The sequence below is a fragment of the Schistosoma haematobium genome, chromosome 2, assembly GCF_000699445.3.
Source record: "Schistosoma haematobium chromosome 2, whole genome shotgun sequence".
Classification (NCBI taxonomy): domain Eukaryota; kingdom Metazoa; phylum Platyhelminthes; class Trematoda; order Strigeidida; family Schistosomatidae; genus Schistosoma; species Schistosoma haematobium.
Genome location: NC_067197.1, coordinates 9,161,397 through 9,176,999, shown reverse-complemented (window position 1 = coordinate 9,176,999; position 15,603 = coordinate 9,161,397). Strand labels below are relative to the sequence as shown.

Here is a 15,603-nt window from a genome sequence, read left to right as displayed (position 1 = left end):
GCATCTGCTTTACCTTAATATACGACTCCTCAGCAGTGTACATTCATGACTCCATTGGTCCAAGTTACTGCACTTAAACATTATATTACTTAAAGAACTAATTCAGAGACAAAAAATTCGATGTTAATAGTAGTAACAGAAATGAAATGAATAAAAATATGCCAATTCTTAGGAAGGAGAATGGGTAGGTACGGGTAGATAACATGCCCAATCTTTGCTTAGTATGAAAGCTAAATGCATCATACCCCACTCTTATTTATGTTTTTCTTAACATCCCAGCTGTACGTTTTTGCTGTCTTACGAACCATCTGAGTTATGAAGCGTATAGTTTTTGAAACGATTCAATGTCGTGCTCATATGCTACATCTTGGACTAGTTATATTAAACCGTTTTCATTTTTCTACTATTACTCATACTCTAACTAAGCTTTCTTGCACTTAACGTCAAGGCACACCCCTTTTGTAATTCCAACCCTTGTTTTTCATTGTTTTAGTGATGTGAATACAATATTTTAGGTAACTTCTTGTTAAGAACTTGCAGTGTATATAGTACATTCCCGACCGAAGCTGCTACCTTGACGCGGTGGTCGGGCTTGTCTATCGTGATGACCCAACCGAGCTATATTGGCTGGAACATATGTTCCTGTAGGTTCTACCATGCCAGGCAGGTCGATTGGTGAACGGTAAGACTAAAAGCAGCAACTCAAGGTCTGAGGGCGAAGTCGTACTGCTGACTGTAGAGAGGTGTGACAGCAGTAAGGTGTTTCCCTCGGACAACCAGCATGACAGCGATGCTGCCTTCCCACAAGGAGGGGTGGGGTTAGAAAAGGTCGACCCTAAAAATGTCACACCTCACCTTACCTCACGGATTTCCGTCTCCAGCGGTAAGGCCCTTTGAAGAACGGAGCTAACACGTCAAAAACCTTTCACAAAAAGGCCGTGCGCGCGACCGGCCTCAAGCAGTTGTCCCTTGGGCTCTGCGGTCACGCTCACAGGTCGTTAAGACCACCACTAATCCAACTTCCTTCTCAGGTTCCTCAAGAAATACCCTTCCACGGTGTGGGCAGCCGGGAAGTGACATCAGCCCTCATACCCGTAACAGCACACGAGACCAAGGTGGTCACATTCAAATCCTTCCTACACCTCCTAATACCTCTCTTATCTCCATGACTAACCCTCCTCACGTCTCTTTATCACCTCGCACCGCTAGGGCAAACGATTCGAGTACGTGGAACGCTATTCCTGGTCTCCTGAAACCACGCTCTAAACTACACGTAGGAGCTTTTAACGTACGAACACTTTGCCAAATAGGACAGCAGGCTTCCTTAGCTAGGACTTTAGAATCTCGCGCCATCGATGTGTGCTGCGTCTCCGAAACGCGCATACAGGATCCAAGTAGCGTCATTCATTTGACCTCACCATGCCAAAATAAAGAACCGACTCGATTTACGCTTCGTGTATATGGAAGCCCTGATTCTGCTTCCCGTGGCCTCGCCGGCGTAGGTATAGCATTGAGTCCTAGGGCAGAACTAGCTCTCTTAGAGTGGATCCCAGTAGACAGTCGTTTGTGCGCTGTCCGACTGAACGGAACAGTAAGAATCCGGAAAGATAGGGACACTCGTCGTTGCCTCTTCGTCGTCTCTGCCTATTCTCCCACTGACTGCAGCTCAGATGATGTAAAAGATGAGTTTTACAGAAAGCTTTCGGACCTTCTCCGAAAAGCTAAGCGCTCTGATGTAGTAATAGTGGCCGGTGACTTTAATGCTCAAGTAGGTAAACTAAGCGATAGGGAAAGACATCTAGGTGGATCTTATGGTGTCGTGGCTCAAATAACAGATAATGGCGACCGTCTGTTGCAGCTATGCTCAGATAACCGCCTGTTCCTTGCAAATACTAACTTTAAGCATAAGGAAAAACATCTTTTAACATGGCGACCCCTAATTCGTCCCAACGTTGGACCCAAATAGATCACATCGCTATCAGCCACCGATGGAGGGGCTCGATAGAAGACTGTCGCTCATTCTGGAGCACATGCCTAGATTCAGATCATGCTCTGGTGCGAGCGCGTATTTGCTTGCGTCTTACTGGACGTAGGAAAGACGCTGCAAGGAAACCTCTTAGGGGCCTACTTAATGATATTCAAGCTAAGAGTATATTTCAGGAACAACTAGGAAAACAGTTAGGCAGCCATGTATGTGATGCCCACCCCGATGCAGCATGGAATGATATCCGAAAAGCTGTGGAAACAGCAGTGATATCTGCTAGTAAGGTAAACCAGAAGGTTAGGGAGCAACACTGGATCTCAGCAGCATCTATCGCACTGATAGATGCTCGGAAACTCATTCCACCTGGCTCTGAACATAATGAAGAGCGGAGTCAGCTTAAGCGCAAGCCGACAAGAAGTCTACGCAATGATCGCGAACAGTGGTGGGTAGTGAAAGCAAGAGAGATGGAAAAGGCAGCGGCAATAGGTAATAGCAGACAATTGTTCAGACTCGTTAAGGAAACCGGAATTAGGAACCCGACCGTTAGCGAAACAATCTCAGAGAAAGCTGGACATATTATACAATCTCAATCCAGGAGATTGGATCGATGGGCAGAACACTTTAGGGATCAGTTCAACTGGCCTTCAGCCACACTTCGGTTTCCCACGATCTCTAGTCAACCTGAATGGCAAGTTAATGTAAGTTCTCCGTCCCTTTACGAAGTTGAAAAAGCCATAGGAAATCTGAAACGAGGGAGAGCAGCAGGCCCTGACAGGTTTACTCCTGAGATTTTTAAGGATGGTGGTCCAGTATTAGCAATGAGATTAACCGAGGTCTTAGGTAGAATTTGGGAACTGGACGTAATCCCATCTGACTGGTCTCAATCACTGATTGTGCCAGTCTATAAGAAAGGACAAAAGTCCTCTTGTGACAATCACAGAGGAATCAGTTTGACCAATATAGTGTCTAAAATATTAGCTTCAATAATACTTCGACGCCTAATCAAAGCTCGTGAAGAGCAGATTAGAGAAAACCAGGCCGGTTTTCGACCTGGACGTGGTTGTATATATCAGATATTCACACTACGTCAGGTTCTAGAACACAGACACACATTCAGACGCCCCACAATGGTAGTATTTCTCGACCTTAAGGCGGCATTCGACTCTGTTGATCGTGAGGTTCTATGGCAGTGTTTGTCACTGAAAGGAGTACCAAAGAAGTACATTAACCTTATAAAGGCTCTCTACTCGAACACAACTGGTAGAGTGAGAGCTTATGGCGAACTGTCATCAGAATTGACTACCTCAAGTGGTGTTCGTCAGGGCTGTCCACTCTCCCCATTCTTGTTCAACTTTGTCATTGACGCACTTTTAGAGATAACACTCTCCTCATCTAAATTTCCAGGGGTTGAACTTCTACCGGGAGGTTCACTTGTTGACTTAGAATATGCAGATGACATAGTTTTATTTGGTGAAGACGCTGACAAAATGCAGAGTCTTATGACCACTCTAAGCAACAATGCAAGCATGTTCGGGATGCGATTCTCTCCCTCGAAATGAAAAATGTTGCTTCAGGATTGGGTTACATCGACACCCGAACTAGTGATAGGGAGTGAAGTAGTTGAGTGTGTCGACCGCTTCACTTATCTTGGAAGTCTCATCAGCCCTTGTGGTCTGGTGTGTGACGAAATCTCAGCACGGATACAGAAGGCTCGACTAGCTTTTGCCAACTTGCGTCATTTATGGCGTAGGCGAGATATCCGTCTATCAACTAAAGGACGTGTTTACTGCGCAGCAGTTCGTTCCGTCCTACTTTATGGCAGTGAAACATGGCCGGTAAGAGTAGAGGATATCCGTAGGTTACTAGTATTCGATCATAGGTGTCTTCGAAACATTGCTCGTATATACTGGGACCATCGAGTAAGTAACACAGTTGTTAGGAAACGGGTACTAGGTAAGGATGGCAAGTCAATTGATGAAGTAGTGAAACTTCATCAGTTGAGATAGCTGGGACACGTGTTACGTATGCCCAACGACCGACTACCTCGACGTGCTATGTTCAGTGGTATAGGAGTAGGTTGGAAGAAAGCTAGGGGCGGCCAAACCAAAACATGGCACAAGTCCATGAAGTCACTGACAAGTGGACTGAGTCATGTTGGTAAGTGTGGACTAGCTAGTTGGGATCCGCGAGATGATAACAACCGATGGTTAGAGACCCTGAATGACATGGCTCAAAATCGTTTGCAATGGCGCAGGTGCATCCACTCTCTGTGTTCTCCCAGATTCTAATCTTCTGAATTCTCCATGTCCCTTTTTTCCTCTTTCCAAATTTATTTCACTGGATTATACTCTTTAAATAACATCTCCAAACCCTAGTCATCCCTATTACTGCTTATACTCTTATTACCTCTATCACTACGGGATTTGAATCGACAACTGCATCTCTGTGTTGAGGTGGTGTGGCAACTCGAACTGATGTACGTACGTACGAAGTTCTACGTTGTTACTGACTGACTGACTGACTGACATTTTTCCACTGATATCGATTTTCGTCTTGAAATGTCTTTGCATTCATAAGGAGTTACTAAATTTAAGTAACCATCACTTATGTTGTTTATTTCAATATGCGTCATCGTTCGTACGTGTGTTCCTTCTATTTTTAGGATATTGAAGATGCTATTATTCGTTTGAAAGCATGGCGTGGTGAATTTGGTCAAGCCGTCTTTGATGGTTGGTCAAGAATGGCTTTGCCAATACAAGCATTTAATATTGTTGAAGTAGCTAAACCAGATTTAGGTGCTAAACATCCAGCACGTGTACGTGCTGATGTACGTGTAGCGCTTGCTGGTCTTCGTCCAGAGATTCGTAAAGAATGGCTTGGTTTACGACGTCATGACCCAGTGTTTCTAGTAACAATACGACCTACTAAACAACAAGGATGGAAGTATGTTTGTCTCCTCCCTCTTTCGATGACAATTTTATTTCATTATCAACAATAGGATTTAAAGTGTGTCGATTTTTTTTAACGATTTAGTATAAACCCAATCTGTCGTTACACTTATTATTTAAAGGCATTTTATAGACACTGACGATATAATATTAAGTTTCGTTTCGTCTTTTTTCTCATGTATGTTTTCATGTAGAGTAGTGTGTATGGTTTAGTGTAGTTAGCCACTCTTTTGTTTTCAAAATGAAACTGTTTCTGCTCTTACATCATTAATACTGAGTGAATTCATAATCCTATGTTTCTGCGTGGTAAGTTGACATTAGTAAATAAATACAAACGAACTTCTTGCATCATTTGTATGGCACTAAGGACATTATTTACGAATGATCTGTATTCATAATGATTAAACTGTGTTTAGAATATCGCTTTGTGTATGATGGAATTCTGAAACCAAGAGTAACGAGTATTTCAAGATGGTAAATTGGTTAATGAGGCAGTGAATTTTCGTCAGTCGTATTGGTTCTAACATGATGTGCTATCACTTACCTCTTCACACAACTTTGGATGTCACATGATTAGATTACAAGAAAACTAGAAGCGGCAAAGCCAAAACATGGCATTAGTTCGTGAAATCATGTTGACTCATACTCATAGTACAGTTACATCCAAAAGTCCAGGTTAACTGAAAAATTATTAACCTTCTTATTAATAAGTTCAGTGTTTTATGAGTATATTTATGCCAATTTTTGTAAAGCAAGAGCAACATATGTTATGGAATAAAGTGATATAATCTTATTTCATGTAGTCTAAACTTTCCTCATATATAGACTTATTATAGCACATGAAATGAAATTAATTCACTTTATCTCACATAGTGTTTGTTGTTCTTGCGGTACAAAAGTTTATCGAGGGATCTAATTACATGAAATAACTTCAATTTACATTTTTTTTTCGTTTACCCTACTCATATATACTTAGATTTAATATGAATGAACCGTTTGCATCACAAGTTGGTTTACATTATGTTCGTGGTTGTGAAATTGAAGGTCAAGTTGATAAGGAAGGTAAACTAGTACCGGATGAAGAACGTTTAGGCTTTTTACCATTGAAAGGTGAGTCTCTCCCTGAGGAAGTACACATTTTAGTTACTTAATTATGGCGTGGTACTTTAGACTAAAGATACACTTGTACAAGGCCCAACGTGTTGATTATTACTAGATGAAGACTTTACAGATTGCTTTCACTTGTCATTTTACATTTATTGTGATTTGTTTAACGAACTTATCGGTTTGATAATTTATCTTTATTTCAAGATTTTAAGAGGTTCGATTTAATGTTTACTTTTTCAAATTAATGGGCTATTATTATCTCGACTCTTTTAACAGGTACAGATAAAGGTATATGGTTTTAAGTTGTACTCTAAGTGTCAGGGTTAGAAATTGCCTAAAGTGAATTAGGTGTAGCGGTGTTTAAACCTGTGACTTAGTAACTGGTAGTCGAATGTCTTAAACACGTAGTCACTATTCCATTCTAGGTATGATATGTTCACCTTGACACAGTAATAGTAACACAACTTTTCTCCGAAACAGAGATAACTATTTCAGTAAATTCTTTTATCTACTTGAGTAACCACGTTTCGTCCCGACAACAAATCATCCATAAAATTTGATCAATACCAGAATTCATCAACCTTTATTTCTACTGTAACATATAGAATCATTCTGTAACCGGTTACCGAATCCACCTCAGTTTACAGAGATATGATCAAGTTCAATACAAAAGGAGAGAAAATATTTTAATAAAACAAGAACATACTATTTAATAAAAAGTCATGATTCATAAATTGTTCGGACTGAACATATGTGACAATTTTTAATAATGTATAACAGAATAGATACAAAATACTTAATCAGAGGTGATATCATTTTAGAATACAATATTGTTTTCGAAATACACATTGTAATAGTTATAAACCTTAAAAACATATAGTTTTTGCTAAGAAATAATTTATGAAGAACATAGATACGCTAAAGTGATTATATAACTAAAACGTCGTTATGTGTATTTTTGAATGACATATGTCTCACTTTTCCTGTTGGAGGTACCATCTACTCAATACCTAATTTATTTAGAACTATGAGGTCAAACCTTGATATTGATACGTCGGTACACTAAACACAGTTTATTCACACTAAAGTACAACTTGGTGTTTCACATTAGTTTCGTGTTCAGTATTAACCAACAGCTTTTGCTATTGTCTGAAGTTATAGTGAGTAGAGAGTTTGTCAGTCAGTCAGTCAGTAAGCTACAACGTAGGACCAGGCACATATGTATGAAAGGTTTAATTTCTTGGGATACTGAGTTTAGTGAAAAACCTTTAATGTTGGTGATATGTTACAATAGTGATACCGTTGCATTATACTCAGATATGAAATTGATTCTTTCAATTCCTACTATTCATGGAAACTGTTATATTTTGAAACGAAAATCTCAAAAGGAAACAAGATTACAACACAAAAAATAGCAAAAATCACTGTTCGACTCGTCGCTTGAGAGAGAGCCAATTTATTCTTATTCTTCCCAAAAGTCTATCAATGCCTTAAGTAGTCAACTCTTAAGCTAACCTATTTTCCCTCTGTTTTGATGCAGTACCACCTCGAACAACTCATGGTTTTTGTTTTGACACTCCGTAAGTTATTGTAGTTTTGAAGCTGAATATGAATAACATCTGTAAAAGTCTGTCTAAGGTTATGTTATCGTGCACTGTTAGCAATAAAGCACTAGTGGTTGATGCTACCCTCTATCGATTCAAGTTTAAAATCATTATTTATGCAACATTACACACTAAAGCATAAGGAGTAGTAACGAAATTATGTCCCAACTGGACCAACAGGTCTCTGAAATCGCTATGCCTAACTCAACCCTCAGACCCAGTCCTTCTCTTAAATTTGCGAATCCAAGTTTACGATTTCTCTTTCGTATTTCGTCCCGTTATCATAGACCCTCCTTTTCTGCTTGTTTACGAAAAACTAAGATGTTCATATCATTTTTTTGTTAACGTCGACTTTGATAGTAAATAAATCTAAAAATCCATTGTAGTGAAGTTTTTCACAATAGGTTTAAATAAAGTAGTCAATTGTTTTCATTAGTCATACTTCGTACAATCAGTTCTTATTCTCATATGACAACTTGTTAATTTGCAAAAAGTAATACCAATTATTTTGCTACTTTATCCACATTTTTCTACTATTTTTTCTTACTGTATGTGTGTATAGGAGAAAAGCCCAACTTAGTTGATACTTTACCAACATGGCGTGTACGCTTAGATCCTGTACAATATCAAACTGATTTAGACCATTTAAAAACTGAACAAATGCGTGCTGAAGTGTTACGATCAAAAGTGATTCGAGCAAAACGTGAAGGACGTACTACCGAAGAAATCCAAGCATTACAGGCACAAGTTGATGAAGCTGAACAAGTTTCGCCAGAAGATTTATATGATACATTCAATGTTTTAATTAGACGAAAACCAAAAGAAAATAATTTCAAAGCTGTCTTAGAAACTATAAGGTCAGTTTTCATTTCATTTCTGTACTTAGCTTCTCAGAATATAAGTACCTGTAGTAAGATTCAGAGCTGGGATTCAGTGGTTGAAAGTCAAGTGATTTAGTCTTTAATCTACCGTTTAACTTTTACCTACTATTAGGTAAGGTGGCTTGAGATCACACCCATCCATCTAATTCAGTTTGAACAACAGTAAATTATCACAAGCTGTAAAACCTAAAGTGTAATTCATAACTGGGTACAAAGAAACGTACTTGATGATCGAGTTAAATTGCCATATTACTCCATATTTTTTCCTTGTATTTATTCATTTTTATGTAGCTTAAGGCATACATTTAGCTTTTTTCAAGTCACCAGATACAGATTCATGCACTGGATCTTGATCGACGTTCTAATTATGAGGGCTAAGAACACTATCCAGTTACACAAACCAAATTAGTTGAAACGGGGTTCAAATCCTGACGTAGTATCTGTAAATCAAACATCTTAACATATTAAGCCACCGCTCAACATTTAACCTGACTAAACAGGATAAAAATAGTATATTTATATATTTCAGTATGAGACATATTTATTGTGTGCTTAAGTTATAAACTGACACGTTCGATCATGTCATTTTTCGAAGGAAAATAGATTGTTTATTTAATGAGTATCAACCAGATCTTGTAATGACAGTTCAAACATTTTAGTTATATGGAATTCTACCATAATGTTGCATATAATTCAAAGGAAATAGTAGGAAATTATCGGTTCAGATTTCATGTTTGTTAGCATTCATCAACAAAGTGTATTTGCAATTTATAGAGAAATGATACTTTTCATATGATAATTAAAAATTTCATACTAGCGTTATTTGTGGAGAAGGCGAGATGTTCTTCTGTAAACCAAAGTGCAAGTACATCGTACAGCTGCCTACTTTGTATCTCTTTATGACTGTAAAACATGAACTTGGGATATATTCGTTGACCATAGGTGTCTTCGATTCATTAACTCTTTATCTTACTGTAAATCTTAAGCTCCACTATTTTATACATTCCTTTACGCTCTGCTTTTTTAGAACTATACTCTCAGTGTTCAATCATTCTTATATTTTCATTGCTACTACTGTATTACGATTCTTCTATTCATCTCGTTAATTTTATCTTGTCCTATTACAGAATATCCACTTGAACTAACTCACAATCTTCCTTGACCCTACTTTAATTATTGCTGATTGGTGTTTCTAATTCATGTTTTTCAGTTTCATAGTCGGAATGCTAAATGATATCCGAGTAGCTCAGTCCAGTTAACAATACAGAAATAGAATTGGCATAAGCGTGAGCAAAAAAAAAACAAATTTATATTGAGAAAGATAAACATTATCTTGTTTAAGGCCAATTATATTGTATCATTTTAGTCTTAATTAAAAGTTATCATTATTCTTCCTTATCATATGCTCCTTTTTGTATATATTATGTTGATAATATTTTTATACATTTGTTTTCCCTATAAATTATGCCTACCCAAGGGATCTTATGAATATTCGATCCGTTGTCCCTGAATGGTTATTAGATTTATTGATGGGTTATCTTGATCCTGCCGCTGCACATTATACACATCGTTCAGATGTATATGAACCGCGACAAAATTGGCTGGATACATTTTTATCACCAGAACATTTAAAACACTCATTATCTCAGTATAATGTACAGTTTACAGACAAACGTCAAAGTCGTAAATGGAAGTCTAGTTGTCAGACTGAAATGTCAGATATAACTGGTAATTTTTATTGATAATTTTTCTCAGGTTTACTCCTGATGATAAGATAGAACAATGTCCATTGTAATTTTACACGTATATCTACCACTTTTCAATACTACTGAATTACTTCTTAAGAAACTACTTTTCAGACTTGATTAACTGAGATTTATTTTTATTTTATTTTAACACATAGATAATGGTACAAAGAGGCACCAAATACATATGCGCCACACAAATATCATTCGATATGTGTGAGGGCTGTGATACTGCCCGGGTGCCCAAACCGAAGCGGGTGGTTTTCTTAGGGGGCCACACCCGAGCCTTCGACCTGAAGGTCTGATCCACAAGGCAGTGGAGCATCGTAAGGAGATGCAGTCCCATGGAAGCCGGTAACCAACGATTGGTTCATAGGCCATTTGTTCCAACAGGATACTGGAGCCCATGTGCACCATCGGTTTGGAATCCGGTTAGAGCGCCGGACATTCGCTTTTCGTCCTCTCAATTTCGTAAACAACACCCCTGGTGCGAGAAGGCAGTGAGTAGGACTTACCTGGCAGAGGCTGTATACGCGTGGCCGTGTGAGAGCATTTCGAGAGCGAGAGCGGACTCTCCCCAATTTCGGCCGTACCAGGGCATTTAGGGGCAATTAACTGAGAAATTTCACCTGATGTCAAATAATGAGGTGGTGGTACTGAAGATGATTACCTGTAGTTCAAAAAGAGGGAAAATCTTGAACATGTTGCATTCCCTTAACTGGTTGGTTTAATTGTGAGGCTCATATTGTCTTTCTGGCCAACATAATTATCATAAGTTAAAGATATGTAGTTCGAAAGGATGATTTCGATGGAGTTACGTTCTCTGAGCTAATTTATTTAATCACGAAGCTTTCATCGTCTTTATGAGCAACCTCAATATTAATGTGTTCGTAGTATAATTTTTATTTATTATTTATTTGAATGCATAAATATTGTTGTAAAAAAATAATAAATTTGTAATAACCGAATTGGTTATTTATTCTCTGAAGAAGTAGCATACACTGAGTCACAAAACGTCAGAAAATCTAATTTTTCTACTCATTGGGATATTACAAATATATTAGTTAATTTATAACAATCTACCCAATGCTTAATTTGTTCGAAATTATCAGATCAAACCTTGATAATGATGCCTACATAAATATTGGTGCAAATGGGCACCGGATACATATGCGCCACACAAGTCACTTGATTTGTGTGTGGGCTGTAATACTGCCCGGGTGCCCGGACCGAAGCAGGTGGTTCCCTTAGAGGATCACATCCAGAGCTTTTGACCTGAAGGTCTGATCCACAAGGCAGTGGAGCAACGTCAGGAGATGCAGTCCCATGGTGACCGGTGACCAATAGTTGGTTCATATGCCATTTGTCCCCTCAGTATCTTGTAGCCCATGTTCACCGTTGGTTTGGAATCAGGGTTTTCCAACTTCCCTTGGTGGTTTCTCCATATCCACCAACCCAGTTAAAGCGCCAGTCATTTACGTTTCGTCCTCTTAATTTCGTAAACAACACCCCCGCCACGAGAAGGGAGTGAGTAGGACTTCTCTGGCAGTGGCTGTATACGCGTGGCCGTGTGAGAGCATTTCGAGAGGGGGAGCGGTCTCTCCCTACCCTCGGCATTTAAGGGCGATAATAATAATAATCAGCACAAACTTTCTGTAGAAATGATTCACTCGAGCTTCACACACGATTAGCGTATAATTTCCTCGAAGTTGATTGTTTTTTTAGTCGACTCAGTTAATATGTCTGTTAGATCGTGATTGGTCGATGAGCGAAGACAGACATCCGAATTATAAAAGATGGTCTTACATCGTTAATTGATTTCACTTATGTTACTGTGACTTCATTTGTCGACTCCTTTGTATTGTTTGTTATTAAACTCTTCTTTTATAATCTGGTTTTTGATTGTTGATCGAGTATATCATACGACCGAGTGTCATTACATATTGAGCTCAATGGTCTAGTAGTTAGTCTTACTGTTCGAATTATTAAATATCTAGTGTCCAGTGAAGGATCATATCAACCATTTGGATCGACGGTACTAGTATTTTGCGTTATAAGAAACACAATAGCTTAAAAAACATACGTCCATCAAAATAATTATTATGGACGTCGTTTCATATAAAATCCTGAAATCTGCTTCATTGTTGTGCCCTACTGAGTAAGTAAGCTAGTGATAATAAGGTGTCTTATTAATAATCATTAAAGCCTGTGATTAGAAGTTGTAGTTACAGTTGTCTAGTTGTTCTCATTATTTATCTTCTTACACATGTTCAGATTGATTTCGTTGTACAATTTGCATTTCTTATGATTCTTTATTAGTTTGAACCAAAATCATTATAAGGGAGGGTTTCTAATTCTCCGTTGTTAATATTCATGATTGCAGTTTATCACCAGTCTCTGTCGCCATGTGTGCATCTTAAAAGAATTGCATTGATATAACATGATACATTTATTTTCTTGAAATTGGTCTTAATATTCCTGTCCCACATTGCAGTTATTAATCACGAAACGATTTTGTTGTCTTTCAAACTTGATTTTTGTGTTTAGTTCGTTATTTTATTGTCATTGTTTTCTGGAGTCCCTCCAGGGGCTACTGCCAGTCCCAAGCCCGGATAAAGGAGGTGGGTTAGTTATGATGTTAGCAACCCCATCCCGTAGAGAACTAATTCGCTAAAAAACTCTAGCCAGAAAAAATTATTCAAACCATGTAAACTCTGCCCTGGGAATCAGAAGGTCTTCATTTAGAAGAATTATGCCGCCTCATAGTGGAAGCCGATTTTCTTCGGAAGTCACGAGGCCGATGCCTCTTCTGACAACCAGAGCGACCATTTATTTAGGTACGTGGAATACTCGTACAATGTGGGACACCGGGAGAGTCTTCAAACTTGCTACAGAAATGAGGAGATACAACCTAGAGGTGCTTGGGATCAGTGAAACACATTGGACGAAAGTTGGACAACAACGACTAGCTTCAGATGAGCTTCTGTTATACTCCGGCCATGAAAAAGAAAATGCTCCACATACACAAGGAGTTGCATTGATGCTGTCCAAACAAGCACAAAATGCACTTATAGGATGGGAATCTCATGGACCAAGGATCATCAAAGCCTCGTTTAAAACAAAGAAAGAGGGCATTTCAATGAACATCATCCAATGCTATGCGCCTACCAACGACTACAATGAAGACACTAAAGATCAATTCTACAATAGGCTGCAGTCAATCATCGAGAAATGTCCAATAAAGAACATGACCATTCTGATGGGAGATTTCAACGCCAAGGTTGGAACGGACAACACCGGATATGAAGACATCATGGGACGACACGGACTGGGAGAAAGGAACGAAGATGGTGACAGATTTGCAAACCTATGTGCCTTCAATAAACTGTTCATAGGCGGCACCATATTCCCACATAAACGCATTCGCAAAACCACATGGACTTCACCGAACCACACCACGCAAAACCAGTTCAACCATATCTGAACTAACAAAAGTTCAGGAGGACGATGGAGGATGTGAGAACCAAGAGAGGAGCTGATATAGCCTCAGATCATCAAATGCTGGTTGCCAAGATGAAATTGAAACTCAAAAAGCATTGGACAACGAGGCAGACAATATCACAAAAGTTCAATACGCCTTTTCTTCGGAATACTGAAAAACTCAACAAATCAAAAATTGTTGTCAGCAATAGGTTCCAGACATTTCATGATCTACTCAATGGACAAGGAACTACTATGTAGAGAAATCGGAAAGGGATAAATGAGATAATCACTTCAACATGTCATGAGGTTCTGGTTCACAAGAAGCACCATCACAAGGAATGGATCACTGTCGATACACTGGACAAGATTCAACAAAGGAAGAACTAGAATGCATCAATCAATACCAGCCGAACAAGAGCAGAGAAAGCCAAGCACAAGCTAAATACACAGAAGTAAACAAGGAAGTGGAGAGGAGCATCAAAACACAAATTTGTGGAAGATTTAGCAATGACAGCGGAAAAGGCTGCAAGAGAAGGGAACATGAGACAATTGTATGACACGACAAAGAAACTCGCTGAAAATCGACGTAAACCAGAACGACCAGTGAAAAACAAGGAAGGCGAGGTAATCACCAACATTGAAGAGCAACGAAACAGGTGGGTAGGACACTTCAAAGAACTCTTGAATCGACCAGCTCCACCGAACCCACCCAACATCGAAGCAGCACCCACGGACCTCCCAATTGATGTTGACCCACCAACAATTGAAGAGATTGGCATGGCCGTCAGACAAATCAAGAGTGGCAAAGCCGCAAGACCAGACAACATTCCAGCAGAGACAGTGAAAGCAGACGTGGCGGCAACTGCAAGGATACTCCCCATTCTCTCCAGCAAGATTTGATATGAAGAACAAGTACCAACAGACTGGAAGGAAGGACTTCTGATCAAAATACCAAAGAAAGACGATCTCAGCAACTGTGATAACTACAGGGCCATCACTCTTCTCTGAATACCGGGAAAAGTCTTCAACAGGGTGTTGTTAAACAGGATGAAGGACTCAGTGGACGCCCAACTTCGTGACCAACAGGCTGCATTCCATAAGGATCGATTGTGTACGAACCAAAGTGCAACACTACGGATCATTGTGGAACAATCAATTGAATCAATTGAATTCATCACTCTACATCAACTTCATTGACTACGAAAAAGCATGTGATAGCGTGGACAGGACAACACTAGGGAGGCTTATTCGACACTACGGCGTACCTGAGTAGATAGTCAATATCATACGGAATTCCTATGATGGATTAAACTGCAAAATCATGCATGGATGACAGTTGACAAAGTCGCTCGAAGTAAAGACCGGTGTCAGACAAGGTTGCTCACTCTCACCCTTTCTTTTTCTCCTGGTGATCGACTGGATCATGAAGACGTCAACATCTGAAGGGAAACGCGTGATACAGTAGACATCTAGGATGCAGCTGGACGATCTAAACTTCTCAGATGATCTGGCCCATCTATCCCAAACGCAACATCTAATGCAGGAGAAAACGACCAGTGTAGCAGCAGCAGTAGGTCTCAACATACACAAAGGGAAAAGCAAGATTTTCCGACACAACACAGCATGCAACAATCCAATCACAATTGACGGAGACGATTTGGAAGATGTGAAAACGTTTACATATCTGGGCAGTATCATTGATGAACAGAGTGGGTCTGATGCAGATGTGAAGGCGCGGATCAGCAAAGCAAGAGCAGCATATTTACAACTGAGGAACATCTGGAACTCGAAACAACTGTCTGTCAACCAACACCAATGTCAAGATTTTCAATATAAATGTCAAGACAGTTC

The 15,603-nt window shown here is 39.3% G+C and overlaps 1 protein-coding gene across 1 annotated transcript in view; it reads left to right on the top strand.

The window, feature by feature from the left end:
• Positions 1 to 15,603, top strand: part of MS3_00006156 (uncharacterized protein) — a 38,856-nt gene that overhangs the window by 9,395 nt on the left and 13,858 nt on the right. The window contains exons 8-11 of the mRNA XM_051214270.1: positions 4,647 to 4,927; positions 5,909 to 6,042; positions 8,206 to 8,500; positions 10,002 to 10,252. Of these exons, the coding sequence (XP_051067422.1) occupies positions 4,647 to 4,927; positions 5,909 to 6,042; positions 8,206 to 8,500; positions 10,002 to 10,252 (961 nt within the window). The remainder of the gene's footprint in view (positions 1 to 4,646; positions 4,928 to 5,908; positions 6,043 to 8,205; positions 8,501 to 10,001; positions 10,253 to 15,603) is intronic.